This window comes from Echiichthys vipera, assembly GCF_963691815.1.
Source record: "Echiichthys vipera genome assembly, chromosome: 1".
NCBI classification, from domain to species: Eukaryota; Metazoa; Chordata; class Actinopteri; order Perciformes; family Trachinidae; genus Echiichthys; species Echiichthys vipera.
Genome location: NC_139826.1, coordinates 24,917,712 through 24,929,567, shown reverse-complemented (window position 1 = coordinate 24,929,567; position 11,856 = coordinate 24,917,712). Strand labels below are relative to the sequence as shown.

The window sequence follows — 11,856 nt, the reverse complement described above, 5'->3', positions numbered from 1 at the left end:
TAAATCACTGATGCATTAACCTTAAATAATATTTTAATGTGTTCCAGCATCACTACTGAATGCGCTGTACTGCTGTGTAATGCCTGTATCTTTTTTTCTGTCAAATTTCAAGATGTAACACAACAGATAAATGTCATGGAGTAAAAGTAAATAATATCCTTATGAAATTTTGGTGAAATATAAAAGTATTACCCCTTTGAAATGTGATGTGACTAATTGTTTCCTAAACTTTCCAAGCCTGTGAGCTGAGAAAATGGATGTCCACTAAGTGTTCAGCTTAATCCTTGACAGAAAACCTCAGTTATTTCACATCAAATGTCACCATTAATTGCTATAAAGGACACAAACAGAGAAAAAAGTAATATGGTGGCTGGAAACCTCTCGGTTAGGAGAGCTCATAACAGCATGGCAGTAACAGCCACCAGAGTGATGTGTAGAGCTGTAATAAGGTTACTGAGCAGCATGTGGTAGCTTGTGCTAGACTAACTGTGCCTTTGGGGATCTTACCAGCTTCTCCTAATGCGTAGCTGTGGGGGAAGATGTCATTGAAATTTTGGATGTAAGATGAGGTGATTTTTATATCTGTTTCAATAAGTGATCTTGTTTTAAGTAATAACAACTATGTACATATGTAATGTTATATATATGTAATTATTGTCCTTTTTGGCCGATATTATAGAAAGAGTGTCACATTCTGTTGTACAAACTGTTTACAAATGTATAATGGCAGAGTCAAAATCACAGATTGACCTTTGACCAACATTTAAAGGTCCCATATTATGTTCATTTTAAGGTCCATACTTGTATTTTGGGTTCCCCCCATCTGAAAAAGCCCAGTCTACTCTGATTGGTTATCATTTCTGGGTCTTCCGCATCGGCGCTCTCAGCGTCTCTGCACCGTCACTGCATCCATGGAATGAGGCAAATTCCTGACGGCTCGTTTAAAGAGAGTGTCTGAATACGGGTGCATTTGTCCGTGAATTGAGCGTTTTGTAACTTTCACAGTATTTATAAAGCCCCTCGGTCTGCTTTATAATCAAAAGACATGGAAATCTCACTATTTAACATTTATCACTTACTGACTCAGCCCCTTTGCGCCGGCTGGTGCAGTCAAGGTCTTCAATTATGTTATAGAGGGTCCATCGAATTCCTCTTACCTTTTCTTCTCTCGTTCTCCGCATGACCCAGTTTATGGTCAGGTTGTTTATTAGTGCTGACACACATCCCTGGTGTCTCCAGATCACCACAAAGATGGTGTTGTTTTCTCCCACAGTGCAGGAAAAGCCACTGTAGACCTGTTGGAGGAGGTTCACTGTGTGGTAGGGGATTTTGTAGCTTCTTATGATCTTCCAGAGTACATCCCGGTGGATGCTGTCAAAAGCCTTCTGGAAGTTAACGATGTTTATATACTGTACAGTTGCCGTTGCCTTTCATTGCACGGCTAAATTATCACCCCTTCCCTTTCCTGAATCCAGCTTATTCGCCTCACTTTGTCCACTGTTGATGTGATAAAATAATCTTGCAGAATACTTTGATGGGAGCAGAGAGAACACGCCTTTCCGAACATGTATGCATGTGAACATGTATATTATTAGTAAACTCAATACTGCACACTTTGAAGCATTTTTAACTTCTTTAATAAAAGATTGCAAAAGACTCTATGAAGAGTTACAATCATTATCTTCATTGTCTTGATGCATGTACAGTTTTCAAATAGGTTTTACACTCCTTAAACAGAGGACAACACTGTGGTGAAATAATGCAAAAATGAAAACATATGAACTGTACATCTATGCCCATGTCAGGTCACATACACTCACTCATTTTGAAAACACTCTTCCCAAACACACCTGGACATCAGTGGTTACTCTACGGCTCACTCGCTGTGTACCATGCTGCTATCACTATCTCATATAAACATACACTGAAGAGTATCCTGGCCAGCTTACAGTGAAAAAATATGTACATGTTTACATATAAAATGTTGACAAAAGATTTGTTTAAAAAAATAGGTGAGAATCATCACAATGCACGGACTTGATATTCCAGGTCTTCGGTTTGTTCGTTTGACTGAAAACATTATGATGATTTCCCCTCAGTTCTTTTTATGGAGAAACTTCATTTTACTTCCTGAAAACAGTTAAAACAAATCTATTAAATTATGTTCATCAACATCCGAGAGGTAAACTGTTATTCAGGTTATAAAACAGTTTATGTAGATTAAACCAGGCTGAAATTACATTAGATTTGATCTGATTCAGCTGTGATTCGTATGTGTGTGGTTTCCTGATAAAATATTTAACATGCATACATGTTTAAAGACATAAAAATACTCTGGGTAAATACGTAAAATGTTTGTAGCATTATACAAGAAAAGTTCCCTACTTTAGAAACATTTCACTCCCCCTCTACTAGTGCCTGTATGATCCTATGACACTGTTCGTCTGTGCATGTAAACGCCATCCAACAGCGGAAGTCCATTCAGCAGGAGCGCTCCCTGCAAAGTCTCCCTTTTATTAGCAAAACTAAAAACTGTAGGCATAAACTTGACAGAGGAAGAAGAACTAAACACTAAGCTTTTGAAATACTCAATGAAGCTGTTGTTCCTGGTGTGTAAATGCACACACAGCGTCACTCTTAATTAAGACACCGACAACCTAGCCTGACAAAAAAATGAAGCTGTTTGGCTGCAGCGGTTCTGCTCTCATTTATAGAATGTAATTAACATTTTTCTTGATGATGTATTGTTTAATTCTGTTATCAGAATTTTTTTATGAACCACCAATCTACGGATTAATTCCACAAACATAACTGCAATCCGTGTACACAACTGCACAGCTAAGTTGCAATAAGTAAAACACATTAGTGACCTTATTATGAACTATTGACAGGTGTTCCTTGATGATTTATGTCAGATACCGATGAGTTAAAATTTGGACAGAGCCAATAAGTTGCAGCAATTGCAAGTTGGAAAAGTTGGTGTGAAGCTCCCTCTGGCGAGATAACAGTATGAAGTTGTGTGTCATCTAATGTTATAGGGTAAGTGTTTAACAAAGTCAGAAAGGAAATATTTGAGATGTCTGATTTGAAAAAAATGCTCAAGAAATGTTGAAACCTCTGTAATCTGAGTCTAGCCTCGTGTGTCTGCTGCAGGACTCACCAAGGCCTTTCAGAAACTTGTTGACTCCACTCTGCTCTGTGTCTGGCAACTCCTCCAGATACTGATCCACCCTCTGCTCAAACAGACCTGTCAACGGCATAGTATAAAGATTAACAAAAAGAGAAACATCTCAGCATTCCATTAAGTTACCATTACTTTTGCTTGCTGAAGAGCACAGTGATGTGGTGAGAAATATGCTGGTGATCACTTTCAGCCACTGGAGATCAGTATTACTGCAGCGCCCTCTCCTGCACAGTTAGTATTATAGTTGGTACAGGGGAGAATGGAAATCCTTAGAGAAATCTGTACAGAAACACACTCAGGAAAAGACAGTCTACCTTTAGCCCGGGTCTTCCTCAGCTCCCGATCCTGAATGAACCCTGCAAACATCTGAGACTCCATGAAGACTCCCAGGAAACGGCGGATGCTTTTGGACGCCACAGACTTGCGGAAGGCCTCTCTTTGGAAAATGCGCTCTCCGCGCTCATTCTGTGTGATGAACAAGGAGTAATGGCCGATGGTCTCCAGGAAAAAGCGGATGAAGGCCTCCGACACCAGGCTGTTCAAAGAGTTATACTCTGTAGACACAAAGGAAAGGGGATTAATCGCAGTACTTAGTTCAGTTATTCATAATATCTGTCGAAATATTACAAGGTACTTTAAGATGAGGAAATTGTTGTGTGTTTTAGTAGTAGTAGTATGTAAAACTTTGGTGTGCACATTGGCGAGAACAGGTTGTGATTGATACACTGCGGATGTCCAGTGATAACTTTAGGTTTTATTTTGGAGAAGAATGTTGAAAGCAGAGACAAAAAGTCTGTCCCATGTACCTTAGGCTCTCATCCTGATTAATGCAGTGATATGGAACAGTGTGCATTTCTTTGACAGAGTAAGATCGGGTTTCTATGTATTATTGTCTTTTGAATGCCCCTATGTTTGTCTTATTATTTGCTGAGGGAAGCACTATGTAACTTTTTTTTTTTTTACAAATAAACATATTATTGATCCTGGGGGTCAACGCCTCACAAAAACCCATTTCCCATACCGGTAGTTGAACCCGGGCCGCCTGGGTGAAAACCAGGAATCCTAACCGCTAGACCATATGGGAGATATACCTATGCAACCTAACCACCATACGGATACCCATACACCATATATATCACTGAATTTTGAGAAAGGGCAATTTAAATGTGATGTGTTTGCAGTTGTACAACTTGTGGACGTTTCAGTGTTGTTTTGCCAGCACATTACTTAACACATAAAGTGTAATTTGGCACCACTCAGCTCAACAAGTACCTCTCATCATCAGAAGCACCATATTACTTTGTGACTCACTGTGATGAGCAGTCTGTACAGATGATGTCAGAGTTTTACACACACTCGGAGAGAACATGTTCTCATACAGAAACTGTGGCTCTAATGAACAAGGAAAACATCTGTGTTGGTTGGAAGCGATTTGTCACGCATTCACCTTCGTCTGACTCGCTGTCAGAGTCCTGACTGATGATGTCATTCCTCTGCTCAAGCGCTTGCTCAAGAGCTGCCTGAAGCTTCCGCGGCAACAGCGAGGCCTCGTCGTCCATCTATAAACAACCAAAAACAGTGCAGTCACCAGTGATAAACAACGATGTTTGGAGAGTCAGTTTCAAAGGCTCAGACTTACAACAGAGAACCGCATGTTTCACAAGCCTGTTTAAAGCGAGACCATGTAACGTTTGAAAGAAGAAAAAACACAAAAGTGGAAATCAGAAGCAACAAAATGCGCACTCATTTGACTCAAAACATTCAGGGATTTTGCTGCTTTAGCCTTATATGGTTTGGTATGACCAGTAACTTATGATGGCTAATGTTTGCCAGCTTTAGTTACAAACTTATATGTATAACGCTGATGTGTAAATACAATACTGACACTGTTCTTCTATTCAAGTCTTTGGGGAACGGAGGGCAGCCAGTCCAACCTCCACACACACATTGTTGGTGGTTCGTTTTATGTGTAGGGATACTTATCATGTTACTGCAGAGGTTTGGTGTTATTTTGAGCAGTATTAGTGGTTAAAAAAGGCGTTTTAATGCCTTCCCTGTAATGCCCTGAACTAATCAGTGTTAGCCACGTCCGGCTGTTAGCGACTCTCCTAGATATCTCCGTTAATAGTTTATACAAGAAAAAACTGTCTCAATGGCTTATTTGATGAATGCAAGTGCCGAAAAAGACCATGGGATGATTTTGCACCGGAATTACACTTTAAGGTCAGTTTTTTTTCTTTGTTTCTTAAGTTCATAGACTTACCTGTCGGATGAATCGATCAGTTCCCAGGTCGACCATTAAAGCCTGAGAAAAGGAAAATAAGACTATATCATTCTACAGAATTACTTTAAAAAAAAAAGTTTGTCATCTCCTACTACGACGGAAACCATATGATGGAAACGTACATTTGCTCAGATATAAAACACGTTTCTTTAAGACGTTTTTTTTTTTTGAAATGTTATCATAGGTCAATCAGCAACAGGAAGAGTGTCGATAATATGTCAATGATTACAGCTTGTTCCTTTGCCCCCAAGTGGCCAAAAAATAATGAACGCACCTTTCAGTTGCTCTGGTCTCAAAGGTACAGTCTAAAATGTGACCAAGGTTTTGAAACATTTCCCGTAAGCTGGCTGGTTCCCTGATATAATAAGACTAGAGGCAGAGGAGGCCAAACAGACGCAGCAACAGTCGGCCAATTTATAATGAAGTTACTCTGAATCTGTATTGTTGCGTTTTATCAGCCAAGACACTAATATCCACTATTCCAAGAAACATGACATCAGAGACATCAGAAGAAAGTAGGAGACATCGGTCTGAAATATAAAACTCATAGAAACTGACACAGACAGTAGACAGTCCCCTCACCTCCTCCACAGGCAACTCCTTGAGCTTCGGCAAAGAACTGGACAGCAGCCCAACCAGGAAGGGAGTGGGACAGCAAACAATATCCAACATGGACCCTGGCAGCACAGGGATGAAGGTGTGTTGCCAGGAGAAGGGGTAGAGCAGCGCCACCACTGCATGCATGCAGCTGGACAGGGTACTGGTGATGGGAGACAAAGAACAAACAAAGGCACACACCATCAATCACTTTCACACTCACACAACAACAACGCCCTGCAGAGGCCACACCAGATTAAACTCAACACGGTCAAAACAGAGCAGATGTTTCACTAGATAATGACACCCCCCCCCCCCCACACACACACACACACACACACACACACACACACACACACACACACACACACACACACACACACACACACACACACACACACACACACACACACACACACACTGAAAGGGGAGTGGTGGTCTATATGGTCATATGTTTTCCTAAATATAGTGGCTGCTGAACTACTTTTGTAAAGTATAAAAGAAAAATCCTACAAAATGTTTGAATCACTGAAATTTACCAGAACAAATGGTGTATTTCCATCACTAATCTTTCTTACCAGGTTAAATGACTACTTGATCCTCTTTTTCTAGACACAGTTGCTTTTATAAGAGGCATAGCAGCAGCACAGTTTCTGTTCTCTGGCTTTGACACTTTGTTCTTCCTGCAGCTCATCTGAAGGACGGTGCAATCCAACAGACCGCACTTACACTTTGACAACGATTGCTCTAAAAGCTGTCACATTTCAAGAGCTTCTGAACAAATGAATGCCTTCTTCTACTGTACGTCTTTTTTGTTTCTTTATTATGCAGAAAAGGTTTGCAATAAATATTGACATTGCAATCAAATGCTTTTCTATTGCAGGAAAAATAAACGTGTGATTAAAAAGCAAATTAAAAACGTTCCTGGGCAAATCCTAATGTTTTCTTTGATTTTGGAGTGTAACACCATCTACAACAAATCACAATGAAGAAGAATAAGCACATTAAAAACCTTTTTTTGTTACATCACTGTAATCTGTCTGCAAGGCTGGCGTGACTCTGACATGTTGCTATAGTTAAGCTGGAGGCTTGTTGACGCAGTACCAAAAAGCACCAATTCCATTTAACTCCGACAGCTGTGGTATAAAATGGAGAATACAAATAGCAGCCAGTCTTTCTCACGATCCGTCGCTTGTTGACAGTGGCTGACCCACCTCCCCTCTGTCCTCTACATACTGTACAGCCCATGTACACAAAGGGAGTGAAAATAAACTGTGGGTCCAATCGTGCACACAAACACACACAAAGATGCACATACACAGTAGAGCACTAAATCAGTATGGATCAAGAACAAGACCAGGGATCAAACATGGTATGCAAACGCACCCCACTTGAGATATATACACTTTTAATGAGGAATGTTTTTTCCGCGGTTGCTCTCATCAACAGCCGACAGAACATCCAAGTAAACAGAAGTTACTGCTTTTATGTGACCTCGTTCACACCCGTGTTTCATCTCACAGAGAACATACAGAGAACAGTACCCTAATCAATGTGCTGAGATAAATGACAAAACTCCCACAAAGTTTTCCACTCACTTCACTTCAGTTCAGTCAGGCTACATGTTTGCCATGGGCTTTTTCATCTTAACTTCCCATGAGTCAAATTGCCAAGATTAAAATGTGTTTTCTTGACAAGGTTAAATAGAATTACAGCAGTGAAAACCCAAAGGCTAAAATAACCACAGCATTCAGTCTTTTAAGGCCTTTTCCAGATCACTCGTACCATGAAGCACTTACAGCTTTGCTTTGGCCGGTCTGATTTCCATTTGCCTGAGGAGGGCTTGATAATTCCTAACAGATCCCGTCTCCTGCGTTCGACGAGTTCCAACAGGGAGTGATGGGGCACAAATCTCTGAAAAGCCTAGCCACAGGCTACACGCGGCCCTACACACCACTGATACCAAAAGGATCAATTACACTCATTCCCCAACCACACACTCTTGGGAGAAGATGAACTTGCAATAAAAACACTCTGCACTACCATAGGTTGCCACTCAACTCTGGAAAGAGAGAGGGACATGCCTTTAACATCCAGACCAAAACTGCAGACCCTCAGACCACACATGGGTCATAACAAAAGAGGAAAATACTCTCTGGTCTCCTTGCCCACAGCAGGTGATAATTAAACATCCTGAATAAAATATTTTAAACAAACAGCGTCAGCAGAGGGACATTTTAGACTAGCTTTTCTCCTCTGAATTTGTTGTATTGTTTTAGGGTTGTATAGTAGATAAGTACAGAGACTGCAATGTGGTTGTATCCGATTAGATTATGTTGTACGGAGGTTTTTAGCCTTGCAAGATTTTCTCTTGGTCAATGAGTTGGTCAGTCGTTCCGCTACTATGGTCTAGACTGAAATATTTTAGCAAGTTCAATTGGTTTGTGACCAAATACCCGCAAAACCAGCATAATTTTAATCAGCATCAGGCAATGCTAGAATAGATGGCCAAGGGACAGTCCAGGAGATGGCAGTAATGTAACACTTATGAATCGCAACAGAAGAAGAAAAAGATGGGGCAAGGCTAGATCAACGTGCACGCAGCGGAAGACGTCTTTTATTATTTTTAGGAACATAGCAGACGAGAAGCTGATTTTTCCACGTACCAATGTTCCTGTAATGTATTTAATATTGACATGTGAAAACATTGGCATATTTGCTAAACCACGCACAAGTCGCAGATTCAAATAAATCTTTAGCTGAGTTTTGTGATTGGTTCGCTTGCTCCATATGAAAGCGTCTTTTGTCAGACAGATGTTGCCCTCTACATCTTACTGCTTTCATCCACAACGCAAGTCTGCTGTGCCTCACAGAGCTGCTGTGGAGGGCAAAATTATATATGCCGTTTTTATTCATTTTTCAGGGTGCCAAAACCTCTGAGCACAGCTGATTTTGTTATGTTATAATCAACAACATATGTGTGGATTGGCAGGAAAAGTTTCCGAGGGTGCACCCTTAAAATCTTACATGTAAAAATTACACAAATCAAGCATAAACTGAGATTCAATTATTTATTTGGCACATTTATATTTGATTACACACTTAAAAGTTATATAAATGAATGATTCCACTCTCAGGAAAAGAGAGCAGAACCAGTTCCTCAGAGGTTAGGTCTGCCCAGAGCTGTTGTGTGTTGAGGTTTGGGAGTTAATCCTGACATATTAGCTCTTGTGACTCTGCCAGGCCTGGTTTAGTGTGTGTGAGGCTGAACTGGCACATACTCCAGGAAACATGGGATCCAGAGGCTTAGTCTGTGAGAGGAGGAGGGAAAATTTCAGTGTCCGAGACAGAGAGAGGGAGGGAGACAAAAGCCTTCATGGCCACATGGTTCATGGCTCTACTAAAGCACTGCACTGTGTCTTTCAGCCCTGGCATGGCTAAGACTGATTCCATAGACTGAGGACAAAGACTAGACTGAGCCACAGCTGTCAAACCCCAGCTGTTCGGCAAAGCTCCGCAAAACCATTCTTCAATGTTAAAGCTCTTCCCAGGCTCAAAATAACACCTAGAAATCATATAAAGAGGCAGCATAGTTCATATTGACTATATAGACTATAGACGATTCCTATGACAAGCTGCACAGGGTGTATTTTTATCCACTAGCAGAATGTTCTCTGCTCCCTTAGTTCCCAAATGGTTTTCCCTCACTTCCTGCCTTTAAGGATCTCCAGCCACCAGCTCTTGGTCTCTGGCTCTCCGGCTCCACAGAAGGCAACAGCAGAAGCCCTACAATGAGAAATGACTTCCCACTGGGAAACTCTATACATGTACTTATTTAAACCACAGTAACGTCTCAGCGCTGTCTAGAGGGCAGATGAATGTGTGCAGGTGTTTGTGTATATGAGTGTCTACGCATGGGTGTAAACATTCACAAGAATGTCACTGATGTGAAAATCAGCTGGTCAGGTTCTGGTAATGGCCCAGTCTTTCTAGACTCTTCGAAAAACAGTAACATTTCACATGTTTACAGTGTGTGGATTTCACTCTAACTCAGAGTTAAATACCACATGGGAAACCGGTTACGTTGTTAAAAGCGGTTTTGGATTTGTGCCAGCTCTGCAGAGCGTGTTACGGAAAGTGTTCGAGAATAACGGAGAACTAAATGAAATGAGTATGCTGCCATAACACGCCAGCAGCGGTGGCAATAACTCTACCTGTCTAAGGATTGCAGACACCATTGATCATAATACCACAGCTGCAAACCGTGTTGGTGCTCAACAGACCTCCAAGTCTTTTTCAGACTGCTGAATTATTCCAAAGATTAAAAAAAATCCAAAGACACCACAAACTCTACATTCATGCGATAATTCACATTGTACTTTTTATCATCCAGTTAAAATAGACGTATTGAGCCATTGGCACCGACCGAACAAAATTAACAGCATTACATGTAAACCAGAGAGTCAAGCCAAGTAGCCTCCTGCAAATCCCCTTCTACTTTTTTCTTGCATCTCTGCAATCAAACCATGTTTAATTATTTTCATTTTGGTGAGGTAACTGATTGAAATAATGCAGGGAAGAGGGGATTTTATCACTTTCACAATGGAGTCATATCGGGGAAAGTTATTAAAATCCAATATTCTGTACCACTTTCATTGTAGCAGTATTTCACTGCCAAGACAAAGGATAAATCCAGACATGCACATAAAATTTGGTAACCATCCTCAACTCTAGCCTGAGGACCGACAGAGGCTGTTTACGCAAGTCTGCAGCACTGTCAAAACTCATTGCGCATCTACAGGTCAGTCGAGTTAAGCAATTACAAAGTGACATAGCTGATGGGGAATTTATGCGATTAGGCATCCGACTTGTTGTTACAGGCATCAGATGGTAAGTGATCACTTAAAAAGAAATTGTCTGTTCAGACTTTCATGCTGGAAAAAACAACAAAAGGTTTCAGTGTAATATTACAAGAGTTAAGTGAATCTAACAGAAATGAGGGATAGAAGACCCCACGGTAAAACTGCCGCCTAACATTGCTTTTCCCCTTGTTTCCTGCTTCTATTGGATATTCATTTCAAGGCAAAGAAACATACATCATGTTCCGCTGGCAAGGTATTTTGGGAATAGATTAGGAACTGGAGCTCCAGTGGGAGCAGCACTTTTATCATAGAAGTCATTAATGCTGCAGAGAGGACCTGTCACTGTTTCCAAAAGAAACCAAAACACAGGAAATCCACATACACACACATTGTATGTAAACTATAGCAAGTATGACTGCATATTTACGACACAAAAACTCATGTCTTGATTCAGTTTTCTGCACGTGATTTTGTAGTTTTACTTAATGCATCATTCCTTTAATGTTGAACTGTTTTGTTTCTTAGTAATTTCAATGGTGATTCGCAATGCTAAGATACTGAGGCATAGCAGGTACAATGTTTATCATCTTCACCATCTTACACATTGGCGTTAAAAACAAGTACAGCTTTTGCTCAAGGGAATGTCATTAGTTTTCCAGGTATTTGGTTATAAATTGAAATTCTGTTCTGATGATGGTGATAGAGAAAAGTTAAGAACTCACCAAAGATATCCAATAATCATTGAGACGTTTTACTCATAACTATAAATGTCCTCCTCAGGGTGGCAGCTGATTAAATGTTGTGAGATCACCAAAGTCATTAGGAATCATTGTCTGGAAACCATGAATGAATGCACTTTGTTGCAAATGCAAATGTTTCATAATACAGTGACTGGACCCTATTTTAAAATAGTTATTTCACTTCTCTAG

At 40.5% G+C, this 11,856-nt stretch overlaps 1 protein-coding gene across 3 annotated transcripts in view; it reads right to left on the bottom strand.

Moving 5' to 3' along the window:
* Positions 1-1,642: 1,642 nt before the first annotated feature.
* dennd2b (DENN domain containing 2B) overlaps positions 1,643-11,856 on the bottom strand; it is a 47,682-nt gene continuing 37,468 nt past the window's right edge. For 2 of the 3 annotated variants that reach the window (XM_083919362.1, XM_083919363.1), the window contains exons 15-18: positions 6,051-6,228; positions 5,448-5,489; positions 4,632-4,743; positions 3,353-3,738 (exon numbers count right to left, since the gene is read on the bottom strand). In XM_083919362.1, coding sequence (XP_083775488.1) covers positions 3,371-3,738; positions 4,632-4,743; positions 5,448-5,489; positions 6,051-6,228 — 700 coding nt within the window. In that variant the 3' untranslated portion in view covers positions 3,353-3,370. Of the gene's footprint in view, positions 2,131-3,160; positions 3,248-3,352; positions 3,739-4,631; positions 4,744-5,447; positions 5,490-6,050; positions 6,229-11,856 lie in introns of those variants that run through there. The other variant, XM_083919364.1, reaches the window with a different exon arrangement.